Source organism: Carcharodon carcharias, chromosome 15, assembly GCF_017639515.1.
Source record: "Carcharodon carcharias isolate sCarCar2 chromosome 15, sCarCar2.pri, whole genome shotgun sequence".
Taxonomy (NCBI): Eukaryota; Metazoa; Chordata; class Chondrichthyes; order Lamniformes; family Lamnidae; genus Carcharodon; species Carcharodon carcharias.
The window spans coordinates 56,840,833-56,855,120 of NC_054481.1; the positions used below are offsets into that span (position 1 = coordinate 56,840,833).

The 14,288-nt window shown below is 37.5% G+C and overlaps 1 protein-coding gene across 7 annotated transcripts in view; it reads right to left on the reverse strand.

The window, feature by feature from the left end:
- Positions 1-3,178: 3,178 nt before the first annotated feature.
- The window catches only part of tom1l2 (target of myb1 like 2 membrane trafficking protein), an 83,638-nt gene continuing 72,528 nt past the window's right edge, over positions 3,179-14,288 (reverse strand). For 3 of the 7 annotated variants that reach the window (XM_041206046.1, XM_041206045.1, XM_041206043.1), the window contains 3 exons: positions 10,536-10,572; positions 10,338-10,401; positions 9,926-10,061 (listed from right to left, as the gene is read on the reverse strand). In XM_041206046.1, coding sequence (XP_041061980.1) covers positions 10,055-10,061; positions 10,338-10,401; positions 10,536-10,572 — 108 coding nt within the window. In that variant the 3' untranslated portion in view covers positions 9,926-10,054. Of the gene's footprint in view, positions 10,062-10,255; positions 10,402-10,535; positions 10,573-14,288 lie in introns of all 7 variants that reach the window. The other 4 variants (XM_041206044.1, XM_041206042.1, XM_041206041.1 and 1 more) reach the window with 2 other exon arrangements.

Consider the following 14,288-nt stretch of genomic DNA (forward strand, 5'->3'; position numbering starts at 1 on the left):
TCGACCCGGAAGGCACTCAGGACTCAACCCCTTGGTTGGCTCCGGCGTAAGTGACAGTTTGCATTCAGACTCTAACATCCCTGAGCTCCACTTCTCCACACTGATCCATGTCAACTTGGTATTTACCCTTGCCAAGCACAGCAGGTTGTTGAGCCTTCTGCGGCACTGCACCAGTGTGTGCTGCATGTCATGGTCACTGACCTCGGCTGCCACCTTCTCCCAAGGTTTTTTGGGCAAGTGTGGTCCTCCTCCCATAGACTTGTCTATGACATCTTTGGCAATTTCTTCTTGCCTCCACCTATCACTGGCCCTCTATCCAGCTCCACCTGTCCCACCCCCCTCAAATAGCTTATACTTCACCTCATTTCTATGTTTCTTTAGTTCTGATGAAGTCATAGGGACTCGAAACATTAATTCTGTCTTCCTCTCCACAGATGCTGTCAGACCTGCTGAGTTTTTCCAGCTATTTCTGTTTTTGTTTCAGATTTCCAGCATCCACAGTATTTTGCTTTTATCCAAATCATTGATATGGATTGTGAATAGTTGGGGCCCCAAGCACTGATTCTTGTGGTACTCAACTTACAGTACCCCACTAGTCATACTTGCCAACCTGAAAATGACCCATTTATTCCCACTCTGTTTTCTGTCCACTAACCAGTTCTCAGTCCATGCCAGTATGCTAACCTCAATCCTGTGTGCTCTAATTTTGTTTACTAAACTCATGTGGGACCTTATCAAAAGCTTTCCGAAAATCTAAATATAACATATCCACCAGCTCCCCTTATCTATGCTTCTGGTTACATCCTCCAAAGAATTCCAACAGGTTTGCAAAAACATGATTTCCCCTTTCATAAATCTATGTTGACTCTGCCCAATCCGACCATTATTTTCTAAATGTTCAGTTATCACATCCTTTATAATAAATTCTAGCATTTTCCCATTTTCAGGCTAACAGGTCTGTAGTAGCCCATTTTCTCTCTTTGCCACCTTCCAATCTGCAGGAACCATTCCAGGGTCTGTAGAATTTTGAAAGATGACCATCAATGCATCTATTACCTCTACAGCCACCTCTTTCAACACTCTGGGATGTAGATCATCAGGTCCAGGGGATTTATCTGCTTTTAAATCCCATTAATTTCTCTAGTACTTTTAAAAAACTAATATCTTGCTGTTTCTCATTTACACTAGGCCCTTGATTTTCCATTATCTCTGGGAGGTTTTTAGTATTTTTCTCCATGAAGAAAGACACAAAGTATTTATTTAATTTCTTTGCCATTTCCTTATTCCCCATATAAGTTCTCCTGACATCACTTGTAACGAACTCATGTTTTTGCTAATCTTTTTCTTTTTACATATTTGTAGAAGTTTTTACAAACCATTTTTATATTTCTAGCTGGTTTACTCATGCTATTTTCCCTTTCTTAATCTTTTTGTTTGTCCTCTTTTGCAGAATTCTAAAATGTTCCCAATCCTCAGACTTACCAACCTTTTTGGCAACATTATACAGCTCTTCCTTTGAATTAACGCAATCCTTTATTTCTTTCGTTAGCTTTGAAAACTTTCCTTGCTGGGATTTTTTGTATTAAAGGGATGCATTTTTGTTGTAAACTATGTATCCGTTCTTTATATGTTAGCTGTTGCCTGTCTACCGTCATGCCTTTTAAGTTTCCCCAATCCACCATAGCTAATTTGCCCCTCATACCTTCATAAGTTCCTTTGTTTAAGATTTAAAATCCTAGTTTTTGATTGAACTACATCACTTTCAAGCTTAATATAAAATTCTATTATATTATGGTCATTTCAGGTTGGACAGGTTGAGAAGGATTAACAATGAAAGTTTACCTTTGTCACAATCTTATATCAAAGTTACAACTGACTTGCTAAGAGCAGTTTTGATACTGTGGCACTGACAGAAGCCTGATTTGGAGAGATTCAGAGATGGAGTTCCAGGAAATAGGAGCATGGCTTGGGAGACAAGATGTTCAAGGACTTTGAGGGGAAAAGGCGATTGCAGATGGGATGGTAGTTTGTAAGGACAGTGGGGTCAAGGGTTGGATTTTTAAGGAGAGGGTTGATGATGGCATATTTAGAAGGAGAGAGGGCTAACACCTGGAGAGAGAGCAAGTGAGAGAAAGCGAGAGAGGGTTGAAGCAGATGATGGGTCTTGGACAGGATGAGCTGAAGGGCACAAGAGGAGATAGAAAAGAAATTGGAGAAGGATGTGAGATCTAAGGTTGAGCTGGTGGAATGAGGGGGGCAGGGGAGGCAGAATGGGAAGTTTAGCCCGATGGGCTAGTGGAAGGAACAGGATGCAGCAGAGGCAGCTGATTGGATGGTCTTGATTTTTAGGTGACAAAGTTGTCTGTGAGCTCATCGCACCTAATGTTGGAGGAGGATGCAGGGGACAGGGGAGAAAGGTTTGTGAAGGAGAGAAAAGATGCCAGGATTAAGTTCAGTGGATAAAAGTTGTGTTGCATTAAGAAAAATATTACATCGTGTATTTTTGAAATGCCAAAAATCAATTTTCTCCAAGAGCATTCTCCAAATTTGTGGCCTACTCACTAAAATGGTCAGTACACCACTACCATATATGGATGTTAGGACAGGACAAGATGTAGTTCTGATGTGACACCTTCATGATTTAATCACGTTCAGATAAATGTTCAGGTTCATACAGAAAGAAATGTGAGCTGGGCAAGGTAATTGAGGTTTGGTGGTTGTCTTTGGAACTATATTCTAGGATAAGTCACTGCCTTCCAGAGGAAGGTAAAGTGGCCAGAGGTGGTAGAGAATACCACTACTAAACAGAATCCCTCTCCAATTCGTCTTTCTAAAACTATCATCGTGCTGGCATCTTTATTGGTTTTCTGGAGTAAATTTATAGCAGAGGAAGCCATTTAGCCCATTATACTCCTTTGCGACAAATTAAACAATGCAGTCAAAAGGTGCTTGCAGTATGTACATTAGATGCTTTTTTCCTCTCTCTCATGCTTAACCCAGTACCTTACACTGAAGGCATCATTGAAACTTTCTGAATGAAGCAGCAAAGTTTCAATATATGCTAACTCCCAGATTCAAACTTCAATCATCTAATTTAGAATACAATTCAACAACTCTAACCATAAGTATGTGCCACAATTAAGCAATGAACAGAATACTCGGGCAAAAAAACAACAGGTACACACACACACGAGTAGTGTTTATTTATAACATTACATGCAAGAATCAAGCACTACAGAATTTAAACAGTAGTGACAATTCAGTACAAACCACGCATTCATACAATTTTTACACAATGTAACATAATTCACAAGTCTGTGCAGAAACACAAATTAGTGAAATACCAGGTTATGGCCAAATATATATATATATATATATGAAATATATTCTCATTATGTGGAATCAAAATCCCAAAAAAAGCCAAAACGTTCATAAATAAATATTAAACTATATTCCTGTGCTGACTGACTAACATACAGAGGTTACAGCCTACAAGGTTATGTATAGTGTTATATGAATGTAATTGAAGAGGTCACACTGTTAAGCTGCATAATTTTGAGTTGGTTATATGTTTAACAAGCCTTTACAAAGTAATCACTCCCCTGCAGTACCAACCCACCATTGAATTGCAATTATAATCATGAATCTTACTTGTAACAAACGAGATCCTGGACCTAAAATAAAGTTCATTCTTTAATTCATCCTCTTCCCCTTTTAATCTACTATAAGTAGAAACTCGAGAATGATAATTAATTTTCTTGAATTTTTAAAAAAAACTGTTGATAGCTTGACAATCCTTGCACAGGTCAACCACCAAGGGATCAGATTTATCCAGATCTACACCCTGTACTAGAACAGGTTTATTTCCCATTCTGAATGATTAAAAAGGCAATCCTCTTAAAATAGGGAAAAACTGCACGTAAAAACCATCTATAAATTTTAAGCTTCATCATAAAAATCAGGATTACACATGGAGTCAGTGAGCATGCACTAAATGCCACAGGGAGAACTTAAGAACACAAGAAATAGGAGTACAAGTAGACCATTTGGCTCCTCAAACCTGCTCTGCCATTCCATAAGGTCATGTCTGATCTAATTGTGACCAGAATAATTTTTATACATTGTGCTGGGGAGGGAAAGGAGGTGGCGAGGTGAGTCAAGTTAATACTGTAGTCTTATAGGGGAAGGGGGAAGGTGAGATTGGGGAGGTAATTATACACTGCAGTGTATGGCTCCTTCTCACCCTCTTCTGAATATAACCAAACAAGTGGAATAACATATCAGAACTTTATATTTAGGTATTGTGCATTTATACATTTTTATTTATTAAATATTGCAGTGTTTTATATTTGTTACCCCACATTTTAAAAAAAAGTAATTGTTTTACAAAATATGAAAAAGAACAGTTTGCAGTTGGATAACATTTTGTTCAATTAAAAGTATGATCAGACATAATATCCAAAGCAACAGTTGGGAGGAGGGAAAGTGTTGATTTTAGACATCTGAGAACCCCATTCTCCCTGGGAATTCTGTACTAACAAATACTCTCAATGAATCCAATCAAGTTTAGAACTCCCTTAACAACGCCCTGCCCAACTAACCTCAAATTAAGGGAAAAAAATACCCATATCAGCTAACATTTCTACCTGCCTCACCTAGAATCCAAGTGGTGTTTTTATTTTACTGGGTGGCGGGGTAGGAGCAGGTTAACCATGTAATGAAAGATTGTGTTATGGCCTTGTGACTATTTTGAATAGGTATCCACCTTCTGCCCCACTGTGCTCCTCTGCCACAAAGATCCAGAAGAGAAAGAAAAATATGCTACCCAGTATGAAACAAAATTTTTCATTCCAAGCTCAAGAACAATATTCTCTTGTTGGGCAGCATTTCCAAGTTAGGTTATAAAAGAACAGTAGAACTAATTTTTGATACTGGTGTTTGTTTGTTTTGTAAGTAAGTCATAAGACCCAAGTGAACAGTTTAGTCCCATATTTACAATGTTTATCCCACATTCTGTTCATTACATTTAAAATACTTTTTTTATACCAATGTTTAGTATAGAGACCCAATCATTTTTTGCAGCATCCATAATCCTTATATCTTAACAGTAGCTGTGAATTTACAATAGATTTAATGAATAAAAGGGTACCAACTCAAAATATATGTGTCTCAACAAATCAAAATGAAAGAAAACTCCAAAAGATCCAACTAGTTTTCCAAGCTGAAAGGCTGGTATAGAAAACTCACCACTGCACACTCATGAAGATCTGAAAAAATACAATTTTGCTGTTACAAAATGCTCACACTTTTGACCATTCCTTTAACAAGCACATAATTGAAGTGATTTGCAAATCAGAAGGACTTTTCTGCTATGATGCAAGTGGCAACACCTAGAGGGGCTAGTCAAGGAGGCAAAGTTAATTGCATTTGCTTGAGGTCATTAATAGTTACTACACTGTTTGAGATGATCAGATAGGTGTTACCAAACATCGTTGATCAAAAAGAGTTTAATGCTATAAGTGTCATTATTACACACCATGCTACCCGACAATAAGAAATATTACATTTCAATTCTATTGCTGCTAATTGCATGTACACATCTCTTTTATTTTTGTTACATTAACATGTTTGGCAGGTTATCAAATTATACATACTTTATACTACCAACACATTGTCTACTTATCAAAGTATCAGAATTTCTGTTACTGAAAGTATCTTTTTACAATAAATCCATTGAACTGTACATTAATATTCATATTAACAGTTGCTAACCCTTTTATACACATTTGAACAACATTCCTCCAAGGTGGTATAATACTCTTATCTGGATCTGCAGGGCTGTTTTTCCAGTTTTTTCTTGCTACACCAATTACCTTAGTGATGTAATGTTATAGGAAGGAACTAGATTTCTTTTCAAGCTCCTGGGCAGCTTCAAGTGATTCAGCACTTAATTCACAAACCAAGAGAGTGGATTTTCCATCCCAAGCCAGTTTAGTCTATCCCACTCACTTGGAAAGGGGGGAGAAACAAAGTTTCTAAATTATCCCTCAGCAAAACTGAGAGATGGAGCAAACTTGTAGCTGGGAGGTAAGAAACTGCACTATTCAAAACATGTCCGAAGTCTCAGTTTAACAGATCTGGATATTCACACATCACCGTGGGGATTCCTTCTTCTATTTTATTAGCTTTGACCCCTATTCTAGAAGTTATATCAGCCATATGTCTTAAAATGGAATGTACAAAAAGCTGAGCAAAGTACATCTTTTGAGTCTGGTAAGCAACAAACAGCTTCTACCAACAAAGCCCATTAATGTTACTTTGGCAGTTTAATTGGGAACAGCTTTGTAAAGAAATCTCAACTTCTCTACATATTTCCTTATAGATTATAAAAGGTGCTTAATATAAGTAACCACATATCCCACCTTAGAGTTTGTATTTCTATGGTAAAATAGATCTGAAAACTCAACACAATACTAATTTAACAGCCATAGTGTCCAACAATAGACCAGTACCCGAAACACTGGTACTTCAGCTACAGAAAACAAAATGACCAGCGATTTAGACATAACTACATTTCGTCAGTCTTACAACAGTTCTTTATGGGTCAGAGCACTGATCAAGAGGAAAAAAAGTATTTATTTTTATTATTAAATTTAGCAATTATGCTGTGAAAGATTCACAAATTGATACTTCATTACAAAAAGGAGAATACAACTAACTACCTAACCATGTATAACATACAGATGGCAACCCTAACCATACACAGATACATATAATTTAATAGTAGTGCAAGACAGACACTTTCATCACACAACTGCACAAATTTGTGCATCTCTATATTAGGGTGCAAACTCAATAGATGAGACTGAATTATTTTTGTTTTACTTTGTATTGTTTGGTGTTTGGGATACTCTTGTAGTGTAGAATAGTTAGAGCTTCAGAATGTGTAAAGTAATAAATGTAACATTTAAAATAGTTCAAATAAAAATAGAAAATGCTGGACTGCTTCAGCAGGGCAGGCTGCATCTGTAAATGAAAGAAAGATAACATTTTGATGACCTTTCATCAGAAATGTTAACTCTTTCTCTTAGCAGATGTTGTTTGATCTGCTGCTGAGTGCTGCTGCTGAATGCTTTTACTTTGGATGTCCAGAACCGGCTGTTTTTTTGTTTTGGATTTTAACTTGTCAAAAGTTTCACGAAGAAGTCAACTTTTCAAAATTATAACACTGTAAAGGTTAGGCTTTTAATGTTCCCACAGCTCATTATCTTGATGAAGTATTTAGTAAACCTAATTGTGGATAAAAATTGATTAAATCACATTAAATGCAGCACTATGTCATTTGTGGGAAGAATTATGGACTGTTCTTTACCCACACGCCAGGACAAGGAATAAGACAGTGGAGTGGGTCAAGTCAGTATTCTATTGTGAACAAACAGGTTAATGTAAATACAGGTCTAGCAGATGCAGTTGGCATGGAGGTGTGTGCGTGAAGTTGCACCGTTGAATTATTTCACCACATGAACGTTATTCTCCCACAATCTGAGCTATGGAAACACTAAATGTAAAAACACCTATGTTAAGTGACTTCCTAGACTTAAAACCTGGATGCATTGTGGGGGAGGGAGTGGGTGAGGAGAAGGGGAAAGGGGTAAAGGCCTAAAATTGAAAATGTTCTAGCACTTTAGATAAAGAATGTAGAATAAAAATTTAATGGATTTTTCCAGAAAACACATTCAAATGCCAGAGGTAGTGTTATTCATTAGAATAAACAACTTGCATTTTCATAGCTCCTTCAATGTGGGAAAACATACCTAGGAGTAGTATAAGACGACAAAAATTGACACTAAGCCAAAGGATGACACATCAGGTCAGGTGAATATAATTTGACAAGTTTCAAAGAGGTTCGTATAGGAGGGTAGAGGGATAGGCTTAGGAAGAGAATTCCAGAGCTTAGGGCCTAGATGTCTGTAGGTCTCAACCACTAATGGGAGCATCCAGTGTTGTCAGCTGACTTTATTTAGGGCACTCCTACCAATACACTGTGGGAGTGGTGGGTGAAAATCAGCCAATACACTAATGTAGAACTTTTACTTCATTCCATTATTAATGAAAATTATTTCACCCTTTTGCTTTACAGTTCAAAAAATTCAGTAGAGGCAACCTATGTTTGAGAAGGATAAAATTTCTAATTGCACGGTGTTTTTTCACAGTTCCAAGGGGAAGATCAGAAAAAATTCATACCCATCTTTAACTTTTACTGAAACACTACTGATAATATGAATATCTAATCACCAGCTTTTAGCTGCACACAGGTACCTTTACTGCGATACAAACTGAAAAGCTGAAACGGGCCAGCATCAATAGCAAGATGACGTAATGAATGCTCCAATCTTCCATCTGCATCAAGGGATAAATGTACAGCTGGAAGAGCTAAAGCACTGAACTTCAAAAAAAAAAATCGATTCTAGTACTCAGACTCTCCATCCTTGTAAAATTGCAAATGAGAAGGGTTCTTACAGAAAATAGAGAAGGCAAATCTGGAGCACAACTTTAGGACAAAGAGACAGGGATACAAGATGGTAAATGTAGGTTCAGGAATCAGTTAGCTGGATTAATATTTGAAATAATCTTTCAGATAGGGAAATGGAGGACAAAACTCTGAAATCATCATTCAAGAGACAGTTAGATGCTGTGGCAGTAGGGTTCTAGGTTTCAACGGAAGAATGAGCTGGATAGAATAGATGGCCTCCCTTACTTGCATACAACCCAAACTTGAAGGTGAAAATGGTACTTGCATACAACCCAAACTTGAAGGTGAAAGTGGTACAAGACCTGCAATTTGTCTCCTCCCCTACCAACAAACCTGAAACAAATATCAGGATTCACATAGGCCTGACTTTAAGGAGGTGGGACTATATCTCAGTGAAGCCTCATTGTGTAAATGATTATCCTGTTTCACAGACATGTTTCTTAATTATTGATGAGTTGTTTCAACAGAGGTTCCAGGAAAAACACTGCTCCTAGGTAGGACAAATGTTCTCACACACCAATATATTAGGATATAACTAAAATAAAACAAGCCTACACTTCAGAAATAGTCATGTTAACCGCTTAGCTTCATATAAAGCACACACAACCAGATGCTTGTGCAACAATCAGTATCTTCTCTTGGCTACACCAGGGTTCATCCTAGATTTAGTGCACATTTCCAATGCAGTTCTAGCTGAAACACATTGCATTTTAGTGTTACACATATAATGCAAAACAATTAATATAGTTCAGCAATAAAATATAGTTTAGAATAAACTTGCTAATTTCTCATAATACAGAAAATTTATATGATGCCTATTGCATTGTATAAGGTGCTATGTCTCAACAGAACTGAACTCTGGTTCAAAGAAACTAGTTTATCTGGAAATTTTTTTTTTGTTTAAAAAGCACACTTGCTGAAATGTTATCATTTTAAGAATGAACACTTTGTAATAATGCCAAAATGGACAATTGTTTTAATTCCCTTTGTCAAGATACAGGTTAACCAGAAAGTAGGGTCCTTTGGGCTAGTATTGTTTTAGGAGGTAGTGAGTCTAAACCATTCCTTAATTATGAACTGCAGGGACATGTTACAAGTCCAGCTATATATGTGTATAATGCATTATTATGTGGAGAATGGCAAAAGCCAGTGGTTAAAAACTCAAGTTTTAAACTGAATAGCACACACCAAGGAGGAAGTTTATGAATTACTTGGCGGGGTGGGGTGGGGCTGGGAAATAAAAGGAAATGTACAAAACTCAAGTGCATCACCAGCCACGTATTGAGAAGCCTTAGCAAACTGATACAGCAGCACCCTGCCCAATAACAGGTAAACCGCACGCACATACATACACCCAAAAAATACACGCATGTCAGTTATAAAGCAAAGAGAGTATCCTTGGAACGGTTCAGTTTCTTAACATTTTCAGCAGGCACTGGTGGAGGAGTGGAGTTGCTGGAGGGAGGGGAAGGCAGATTTGGGACTCTCTCTGCTGCTTTTGCTCTGTCTTCCAAAAATTTATCAAATTCTGGAAAAAAAAAGTACATATATAAAATCCATGTAAGATTTGATGTGCTCTTAAAGACAGTTGGTTCTTTTTTGGTTCAACCTGTAGTCATGCATCAACCCTTGGTGAGAACATGGGCAGCTGACCTGCTCCCACACCACTGCCACTCAAAGCAGCTGCAAGAGAGCATGGGAGAGTCGCTCAGTGAGACTCACCTGTCAATTTTCCTTCCCTTTGAGAATGTGTTGTCTCTGTTTAGCCTTTTTGCCAATGGCACAGCCAAGCCTGTGAACTCACCTCTGTGGAGAATCACCAGAGCAGCACGTTGGTGCTCCAATCTCTCTGCCCTCACTGATTATTTCTAGGGTTTATGAACAGACAATATGATAAGAAATCCTGAATGTACACACTAACACTATGTGAGGTTAATTACATTAAAATCGGATCTAAAACATACTGCAAACTACAGCTTAAGGTACCTGATAAGCAACTTACCTTCACTTGTTACTCCTTCTTCTGCATCATCTCCTCTCTGAAATTAAAAAAAAGTCTTTATAACACCTGTAGCTGGCATTCCCACAGCTAGAGAATATCTCATGGATAATAAAATTAGACAAATCTAGAACATTTCAGTTTAACTTCTACTGATCTTCCCTCAAAAAGTTGAAACAGAACAATTACTCTTGTAGGAAAAGCTCCATAGCAATAAGTTTTTAAAAATATTTCAGTAGATTATCTTCTATTACTTTCACCCTAACAATGTTTTTACATATATTCTCTAAATAATGTATTACCAAGTGATTCAAAACAACTCACAAAAGCATGCATGCCAATGCAAGCAGTCTTTAGACAACACAAACTTGTAGCCACTTTTTTTTTTTAAAAAAGAGATTAAATATTGAAAGCTTCTGCTTTTGGAAACCAAAGGGTAAATCTGAATGTAATTTACAATGTTATTTTCTCCTGTCCAAAAAGACAAAGCCACACTGTTGGAGTACAATCCGTATCACAGTCCTGCACAACCCCGCTGAATAAGAGCATGAGGCCTAACCAAAGATTGGAGAAATTTCACTAATGACATTTCCACGATCAAACAGAGCGAGAAAAGATCAGAAGTTCAGTTAAATACTGTATTTTGTTTGGATCATTATGGATAGAATTCATTTTTAAACCAGACTCATCATTCCAAATTGCTTTTTCACTCCAGGGAAGGTTAATATTCCAGTGTTTTTGTGCTTTGCAGCTGCGGGGTAGCAAGCAGCAACATAAGCTATTTCTATGCCTCATTCACTGCCAATCATGAGTCTCTTATCTATCACCCCCCAGTTAAAAAAATAAAATCAGCAAATCCCTTTATATTAGAAACTTTCAACGGAATGTGTTGCAAATACTCCAACAACAGTTTTGAAATATCAGTCTAATTACGTCAATGATTAATCAATGCGAGTCTGTGAACAACTGATGCAATAAAGGAGAAACAGAAGTTTTCATTTAGATCTCAGATTCAGGTGAGGGTGTTCTAATACTTTTCCTCACACACAGACAATGATGGCATATACAATTTATATCAGTCATTATTAAAATCCAGGGTGTACACAGCAACACTCAGATATTTTTTGAATGTTAAATTATGTAGGAGTGATAAGACTTGAAGGATTTTTGTTCAAAAAACAAAATAGCCATGAAATAGGGAGAGTGAATTAAATTAAAAAATAAGTTGGGATGCAAATTATTCTAGGGCACCAATGGGAACTAGCAAATCAAATCTAGGTACACAAACCTCTTGGCTCATTCTGTGAAGAAATACAAGAACGAGCAAAGGTATACCATAAACAAAACTGATTCAACACAAATAGCATTTTATCACCTTGAATTCCATTGTTCAGTTCTGCCATTAATTATTTCACACTTGTCTACGTTTTGTGGACATATTGCCCTATTTTGCTCCTTAAGATTTCCTCTCAGGCTAAATACTTCCTGTGGGAAGAAAGCAGGTAGGCAGCTTGTTCCCAAGCCAGTTTTAGGTCTTCAGCAAGATTACAGATATAATCCATTATCAGTCTACGGGAATACAATCATTTGGCCTAATCAGTCTGTGTCAGTGTTTTCAAAAGGCTATTTAGTTACTCTTACTGTGCTGCTCTTTCTTCACATCCCTGCAATTTTCTCTCCTTCAAGTATTTATCCAATTCCCTTTTTAAGGCTGCTACTGAATCTGTATCAACCACCCTCAGCAGGCAATGCATTCAAATCCTAACCACTTGTTGTGTAAAAATGTTTTTTCCTCATGCTGCCTCTGGTTGTTGTGTTGATCACTAATTTGTGCTCTCTGGTTATCGACCCTTCAAACATTGGAAAGTTTTCTCTATTTCCTTTATTGGAAATGTTTCTTTATTTCCTTTATCTAAACCCTTTATGATTCTAAGTAGCTACATAAAGTCTCCTCTTAGCCTTTTCTGCTCAGGAGAACAAGACCAGCTTCTTCAGTCTATCAATTTAAACGTAACCCCTCATTTCTGGAACCATTCTGATGGGGTAAAATATGTGCAGGATACCCTAAGAGACACTTGCAAGAACAGCCTTATGAAATTGCCCACATGTTTTCCTTCTCCCTCCCCATGATGCCGTCCCCCAATCCCCAACAGAGATGCACCCAATCCGCACTAAGGATTCCCCTACAACAGCTTGTCTGGAATTTGGAACTTAGTGGAGGATGATGGTAGCCCAGAATGAATGGGAGTAAAAGGGAAGAGGTCAAAGGTACAACTCATCACTTTATGGTGCCATTACCAGTGATCTAATCTCTAATTATTGGCATCAATGTTCCGTCTCAGCAACCTGAAAGTTCCCACACAGGTCATGCACAATTTGGTTCCATTAAGTCACCATGGGTGCATGGCCGGGCAAAAAAAAAGGGGCTTAAACAAAATGCCCATTTATTTAAAAAATAATTAGTGGGTACTTTCCTTGTGACACATCACCTGGGAGAGATCTATAAAATATTACTCCTCTGAACAAGATTGCAAACATGCTCTTACTCTTCACTTTCCCTCCTGCCCCAAAGTGTGTAACCAATTTACAAGAGGAGTCGCAACTTCATCCTGATTAGAATTAATATTTAATAAATCTAATTAGAATAAGAATTTCAGTATGCATTACCTCAGACAAAGAATGGATTATAGAATGAGCTATACAAGATTTAAAATCTGTTTTAGCACACCTACTCTTTTAGAATGAACCAGACTGCAACAGCATGAATCATTCTGAAGATACGCCAACAATAAAATGAGGTAGTTGGACTTATTCTGGGAACACTGGCTTATCCCTGGGAATTAACAACCCCTTGGTTTAGCTCACATGATTACCAGCTCAATGTACACATTTTGTTGTAATTTTTTTTTCAGAATCCATTTCCCCAATCTCTATATCCCCATGGTATGACTGCCTATGGTACAATTCCACAGGCATCAAGAGCCTTCCAGTACCTCAATCCATAAAATAAATATCAATTGGCTATTTCATCATGGAATGCATTAGACTTGAATCAGGTCCTACTTTCAATAAACTTGCACACAAATGCACTTTCCAGGATTCAAAGGATAGGAGTCAGGAGCAGAAGCCCTCTCTGATCCATAACCCTGGGGTGCTACAGTCCATTCTAGCTCCCAACCCCTAACAGCTGAAATCCGAACCATTTTCTGACCATTAGTGGCTCCAGTTCTAAAGGTATAAAAACACAATACATCTCAGATCAGATAAAGTCTCTGATAAGATTACGCCAGCACCTCAAGCCTCTGTTCATCTTTTTGAAACAACCATATTGCTCAACCACCATGCACAATTATCAATCAACAGCTTTAAAGACTTGATGTATAAACAGGACTTTTATATACAAAATAATTTTAACTTTGGGAAAACAAATTAAAATTCCAATTTCTTCAATGAACTGTATAATGTTTTTGATTTGTTCAGTGGTGCTGATTCATACAATAAAATCAGGTGGGAGCACAGTGCACTTTGCAACAAAAAACTGTTCTGGCATGCTGTTTGTGCCTCAATCACTGTCAATAATTATTTTTAATTCATTCACGGGATGTGGGTTTTGCTGGCTGGGCCAGCATTTATTGCCCATCCCTAACTGCCCTTGAGAAGGTAGTGGTGAGCTGCCTTCTTGAACTGCTGCAGTCCTCTTTCTCTTCCACCACCCCCTATTTAAAAAAAAATCAACAAATCCCTTTTATTTTAGAA